The following is a 7303-nucleotide window of genomic DNA, read 5'->3' as shown; positions in this document are numbered from 1 at the left end:
GACTGTGTCGGTGCAATGGTGTGTGTGTGTGTGTGTGTGTGTGTGTGTGTGTGTGTGTGTGTTTGATCAATCTATTAGAGCTGTAGATTGACTCCAGAAAAATGTATGCTATGTGTCTGTTTAGTCGACTAACTCTAAATGTATGTTCTGCTGGCTATCAGAGGACATTTTCCCATGCAAGGACTGTGGGATCTGGTATCGCAGTGAGAGGAACCTGCAGGCACACCTTATGTACTACTGCGCCAGCCGTCAGAAGCAGCCGGCCGCAGCCTCATCCCCCCCACAAGACAAACCCAAGGAGTCCTACCCCAATGAACGCATCTGCCCCTTTCCACAGTGCAACAAGAGCTGCCCCAGTGCCAGCTCACTGGAGATCCACATGCGCACACACAGTGGTGAGAACGACATTTATGTCAAATAAATGGTCAAAACATTGAGGCCTAACTTACTGCATACTTGACCAGTGTGTCTTCATCTACAGTTTCAATAGGTTATCTGGTAGATGAGCTCACTTTTTGTCCTTCTAACTTATTTCCCTCTCTGTCTTTCTACAGGTGAGCGTCCATTTGTCTGTCTCATCTGTCTGTCAGCCTTCACCACTAAAGCAAACTGTGAGCGCCACCTTAAGGTCCACACCGACACACTGAACGGGGTGTGTCATGGCTGTGGCTTTGTCTCCACCACTAGGGACATCCTCTACAGCCATCTGGTCACCAGCCACATGGTTTGCCAGCCTGGATCTCGCAGTGAAGTCTACTCCCCAGGGCCAGGTCTTCCCAAGCTGCCTCTGTCCACTGGTAAGTCATACCATCGTTGTGACAACTGATTTTAAATATCGGGCTTTAGGATTCAACTCAAGATTTTACAACTTCAATCTGGACCAGACACATTGGTCTGGATCTTGCCCTTCTAAATTCAGCTAAAGCTACTGTTACAGTTCACTAATCTTGACTCTCTTCATCAGGTCTCAGTCCAGGAGACTCTGGTGTGGTGCTGAAGTGTCAAGTGTGTGGCCACAACTCTGACTCCCCTGCCCAGCTTCAGCAGCATGTACGAACCCACCTAGAGGTCAGGGTCCCAGTCGAAAGGAGCCCCACCCCTCGCCAAAGTACCCCATCATCAGTTGACCACCCCCAGGTCCAACTGTCCCCCGATGAGAGGGAGCCGCTAGCTTGTGTCCCTAAGCCAGACTCATCCAGTCCGGGCGCAAACGGTGGCTCAGCAACGCCTCGAGACTATAGTCCTCCCGATGCCCCAGCCACTGACCTAAAGATAAAAGAGGAGCCTCATTCAGATACTGAAACAGAAGAGCAAGAAATGGAGATTAAGGAGGATGGAGAGGAGGAGGAGGTTGGTGGAGAGGAGGGTGATCAAGAAGCAAGAAAAAAGGCGATGGAAGAACAAGTTGCCACCTCCTGTCAGACATCAAACTCTCCAAAGAGTCCAGCTACAACAACTGTGAAGGCAGAACCAACTAGTCCCACCCCTGGTTCTAGCCCTGCCCATGTGGGTGGTACAGGGTCAGTTCTCCCAGGAGGAGCAATGTTCTTGCCTCAGTACATGTTTAACCCAGAGGCAGCCATTTTGCCTCAGGCTTCGGAGATACTGGCTAAAATGTCAGAGATGGTCCACAGCCGTCTGAAACAGGGCCAGACAGTTCCTCAGAACAACCCAGCGGCCTTCTTCCCATCTGGACCGACTCCACCTACAGCCACAGCCACTCCACCTCACAAAGGAGCCACCTGCTTTGAGTGTGATATCACCTTCAACAACATTAACAACTTCTATGCACATAAGAGGCTGTACTGCTCCAGTAGGCACCACGGAGAAGGTGCAACCTCAGCTTCAGGCCCTGGATCAACAAGGGATGCAGCCCCAGCCACAGTGCCTTCTAGTGGGGCACATGGCTCGACCGCATCTCCTCAGGGTGGAGCAGCAAGTAGAGCAGCCTCAGCTTCTCCTACTGACTCTGACCCTCCTGCAGGAAGTGGAGCAACAGAATCTAGGAAGGTGGTGGAAGTGAAGACAGAAACCCCTGTGGGGAGAGAGGGAATATCTTCCTCTTCTGAAGGGGAAGGTGGAGGTGGAAGTGTGGGAGGAGGGGGTGGAGGAGGTAGAGCAAGCGAAGGCAGCCAGAGTCCTGCTAGTGGTTCTGCAGAAGACCTAGAAGAAGATCCCAACAGAACTTTTTGCGAGGCCTGCAACATCCGCTTTAGTCGTCATGACAACTATACTGTTCACAAACGCTTCTATTGTGCGTCCCGCCATGACCCATCCAATCACCGATCCATACACATGACCAAGGCAACCACCACAGCAGCCTTCCTTCCCCAGCCCATCCGTACACGCAAGAGGAAGAAGATGTATGAGATCCACATGGCCAGGACTGAAGCCTTAGCTAACGCTGCTGCTGCCGCTGCTGCCACTGCTGCTGCTGCCTCTGCCCCATCTCCCTCTGTTCTGGGCTTGGCAGTAAAGCAAGAAGTTTCTCCCAGTGCAGCAGGCAGCTCCAGCCCTGAAGGAGATGGCCCGATTGACCTGAGCAAGAGGCCACGTCTGAGAGAGGTTCCACGTCACAGCAGTAGCAGTATTCTCCCTGCCCTGCCTCTTAGTGACTACCACAAGTGTACCGCCTGCAGTATAAGCTTCAATAGCATTGAGAACTACTTGGCTCATAAAACGTACTATTGCCCTGCCACCACCCTCCAGCCCCACACCTTGGAGCAGCTTCATAGGCTCAAGAGATCGGCCTCTACCTCTCCCAAAAGCAGGCCTCAGCAGGAGCGCCCAGATCTTCTGCACCCTATGGAGGCTAAAGCTCTCCCTGCTGAGTGGGTTGCCCAGGCTCAAGGCACATCATCTAGTCCTCACCCCTCTGCCTTACCCGCCTCCAACACCACATCTCCGCCCCATACGACCACCACACTTGCAGCCACCCCAGGAGCTGGAGCCAAAGGTGTAGGCACCAGTTCCCCTCAGGTGATCTGCCCATACTGCCCTAACAGGCTCATCACCTGTGACCTGATGGAGCACTTCAAGACTACCCACGGCCTGGTTGTAACCATTCAGCCACCCCAGGAGGCCCTACCCCAGCCAGGCAGTGCAGTCAGCCGCAGCCCCAGCCTTAGTCCCGGGGATGGAGCTACTGCAACCACTTCCACCACCCCAACCAGCCAGCCCAGACTGGTCTCCCGCGTGCACAGAGACAGCATCAATGGGCAGGCAAGGAGTGGTACAACTTCTCCTGTCTCTCCAATGGTAAACGGCAGCCCTTCAGCTGGGGATGGATCACCTTTGACCAGCTCACCTCTGCCTGTATCTCCCCCAAGGGCTCCCTCTCTGACTTTGTCACCTGTGCCTGAGGTCCTGAGAGAGACGGTGGGGTCATCCCATCTTCCAAACAAGGCCACCCCAACCGCGGCCTGCCATCCTGTCCCCACACCCCAGCCTGCCCCCATCACTGGCCCTAAAACGACAGTGATCTCCCCTGTCCAGAACGGTAACTCCCGCTTCTGTCGGCTGTGCAATATCAAGTTCAGCAGCCTCTCCACATTCATAGCTCATAAGAAATACTACTGCTCTTCCCACAGTGCAGAACATGTCAAGTGAGCCAAGCAATTATCCTCTTCCTGCCCCTCTACCCTTCCTTTATCTTTCTGAGTGGAGGCTTTGCTTCCCTAAGTTCCAAGAAGCTCAGTTGTCCCTCCTCCTCTGCCAGTCCTCCTACATGGGTGCCAAAATGGCACTCAGCTGGCACGATCATGAATGACAATGAATGACTGTTACTCACCTGGCAGGGCCTGATGCCTACTGCTCCAGAGCAGAATTTGCAGGTGGTGTTACTAACATATATTAACTGATATTCCTCCTCCTATGGGTCAACGTTTATAGTACACTAAGAGCTGAGACGGATTCTACCTGCACACACTGGTGTGACCTCGTCCCATTGATCACTCTCTTAGTACCCCAGTCCCCAATTCAATATCTACCACTCCCAGGCCTCACAGTATGTTGCATTATGGGACATTAAAAAAATCTATGTAAACAACCACTTTTCTGTCTCTCTGTTGAACTGAGTTTATAATGGCAGTAATTAGATTCTGATTCAGGCATTTCGGACTGATGATGATTCAGTAATGATGATGCTGATTATGATGAATCTTCGGTCTTTTCCTGAGCTCTTAATGTTCCAGACCTAAACGGAGGAATCATTGTGTGGAAAAGACTTGATCATTGTTAATGTTTTTATTTGTGCATAGTGTATGATGTCTGAAAAAAAGAATTCTATAATGCTTTTGGTTTCAACACTGGCTCTTTTTTGCTTTCTAGAGAAGCAAAAGCGTTTTTAGCTGAAAAAGAAATATGCGGTATCACAATGTTACTAATTACTGAATGATAATATTTCAAAATGGACAGTTTTTCTTTTTTTTCATACACACAATTTTTTATTTTCTCTTTAAAATGCAAGGGAGAAAAAAAAAGTGAAATATTTATCTTCTATCTTTTAGTCCTCACTGATTTCATGTCAACAGAAAACTACCTACCTGGTGTCTGAGAGTATTTGTATTTTTTATTTGTATATTTTTCATACTGTTGGAAGGAACTATTTGGATCTGGGTGTGTTGAAGTGTATTTTCTAAGTGTAGATATGTAATATCTTCTCACAGTAATCACTGGGATCACACTGAACTTTATTATCACGTTAGCATTTGGTGTTCTGTTTATGTAGTCTTTAATTGAAGGTGAGGTCTGAAAACCAGCGCTGTGTTTATTTTTGTCCCCTCTCGTACCTTGCTACACGATAAGATCAGAACAGCTTCCTCACTTACAGTTTTTCACATCAGAAAGTTGAAGAGAGTGCTTCTGATAACGTTTATACTTTGGTGAGAATGATGTAGCCTCCCAGAATTTAGGGTATACAAAATTAAAATGTATCTTTAGTTAACCAGCCTCCACACCATAAAAAATCTGACCTTTAAGAGTATGCAGCTTTACATTCTTTGTTGCAAACAGCCATTTCAGACGAATACTGAGGGATACATAAAACACATCGATGTCTAATACTCATATTAAAAGATGGTATTTTTCTTTTTAATGGCTGTGTTTCTGTCCGGCAATGAAGGCATAGCAGGGAATGGTCCCGTCTTAGCGTAACACCTCACACAATAGAGTAAGCACATATATTATAACCACTTATTGTGGACCTTTGTGTGTGAGAGAGAGGCTGCACTCTTCCTCTCTCACTTTATTGCTCTCACACTCATGCACACATATTCACACGCAGTTTACACCACACGTTCCCATGCTGCTGTTGCAGTTGCAATACATATTCATTCGAACTGTGAAATCCTTTTTTTTCCAATATTGACGCACACCTCCCCACATAAGACTCATCTTACATCATTTTGAATTGAAGCTGCCTATAGCCAATATTGCAACCAGATGCTGAATGGATTGAACTCTTGTCAGTACAAGAGACCAATCCGCAATTTTTGATGAAATGCTAATATGTCTAACTGTAAAGCTACAAACACAGGACAGATCTGGACCTTTGTTTATTCAGTAGTAGCATTAAAACACCTACACATACATGCACATACCCCATCTGTCTCTTCCCAACTGGAAACCAAATGTAAAAGTGAAGGATTATTATTTTTTTTATTTTTTTTAGATAAATCAAAATTACTGGTTGATTTTCTGCTGTGCTGTAGTTTGGAGCAGCACTGTACCAGACACATCTTACTACTAAGTGTTTACAATTGTGCTGGTCTATCTCTCTCACTTCCTGAAGGTAGATGGAATAAGCAGAAGACAGTCACAGAGTCAACTAGTCACAAATTGAGGAACTGAGTGCTGGAAAATCATCCTTTAAACTTACCCCCATTTAATTGCACTGTGTTGTATAAAAATGTGCTGAATGTTTTAGTTTTAGGGACATTTTTTGTAATGTATTTATGTTATGCAGAACTTTTCCCCGTCCAAAATGCGTCATCGTTCTACCTTGAAGGACTTTAAAAGATTTTAACCCTCCCAGAAATCTCTTCTTTTTTTTTTCTTAGTTGCAAACATGTTTTCTTAATGATTCCTCTGATGTCCAGTCCATAATGGAGAAAATCACCACGAATGTCAAAACTTTTATTTCCATATTTTTAATTTAATTTCAGTTCCACTACACTCTTGTCCAAACTATGCATGGGAAATAAAAAAGTTCTGAGAGACACTGACGATGAGTGTGACTTCACTTCTTTCTTGTGAATTGCATGTTTTTCGTGTTCACGCTCATGCATAACTCATGTCATGAACCTGAGTGGGAGTCCTTGACTTTCGGAGGTGCCTACTTCGCGTTAGTTCATGTGTAGTCACTCATAAATCCCTTCCTTTCATAAGAAAGTTTCAAGTGTGCTGTTTTTGTTTTATACTGGCTTGTGAAGAAAGGCTGAATGAATCATCAGCTTTCCTTTTAAAATAATGTGCATGAGTAATAGAACCTGTCACAAAAAATAGCTTTTTGTGCCCAATCAGCACTCCAAGGCTGCTCCAATCAATGGCAAAGTGCACCCACAAAACTGCTACCTTTAACTTGCATGCAGACAAAATGAATTGATTCATGTTTCCAACTGTCTTTCCTGGAACTGTGTTTAAACCTTCAATTGTGGGATATGCATTAATGTATCCCTGTTGTGTTCTGGAAGCAGTTTCAGCTAATATTCAACATGTTAGAAGTGTTGTGTGTGTAAATGTTCGCATCAATGATACACAATATCCATCTTGGTACATTATATGCTATAATAAACATAAACAAACTAGACCACTTGTAAGAATGTGGGCAGATCTTCATTCATTTTACAAAACTGAAGATTTCCTGGAATGCTTTAGCATTGATGGCTGAGGCACAATGGCACATATTATCTACTAGTATTATTATACTTTAACACAACTTGAAAGACTTGAAGTACTTAAAAAAATTGCTTTTGAAAACGTGTGTAATAAACTGCTCTAATATACCAATGAACTAATAACCTGACATAAATCATTAGCTAGCTAATTAGCTATAAGATTTAACAAGCTAGCTAACAATTAATTTAAGATTAGACTTTATTGATTCCACACTGGGGAAAATTAGCTTGTTAGCATATAGATTAGCTAACTAGCAAGCTAATGATTGATGTAAATTAACTAACTAATTCATTAACTAGCTAGTTAGCTAGCATTTTCTTAACATTAGCCAATTTAAGATGTGACTTTATATATGCCGCTTTTATCTTTTAACCATCTTCAAAATGTGGTTGTCTTTTCAACATAG

At 45.1% G+C, this 7303-nt stretch overlaps 1 protein-coding gene across 1 annotated transcript in view; it reads left to right on the top strand.

Moving 5' to 3' along the window:
- zfpm1 (zinc finger protein, FOG family member 1) overlaps positions 1 to 6218 on the top strand; it is a gene marked incomplete in the record, with an annotated part of 91381 nt that extends 85163 nt beyond the window's left edge. The window contains 3 exon segments of the mRNA XM_035664698.1: positions 162 to 395; positions 555 to 797; positions 965 to 6218. Of these exon segments, the coding sequence (XP_035520591.1) occupies positions 162 to 395; positions 555 to 797; positions 965 to 3609 (3122 nt within the window).
- Between the last annotated feature and the right edge of the window lie 1085 nt (positions 6219 to 7303).

This window comes from Morone saxatilis, unplaced genomic scaffold (genome assembly GCF_004916995.1).
Source record: "Morone saxatilis isolate NCDOM2014 unplaced genomic scaffold, NCSU_SB_2.0 Contig2, whole genome shotgun sequence".
Taxonomy (NCBI): Eukaryota; Metazoa; Chordata; class Actinopteri; family Moronidae; genus Morone; species Morone saxatilis.
The sequence above is the reverse complement of the archived record's forward strand: the minus strand, read 5'-3'. Positions and strand labels throughout refer to the sequence as shown.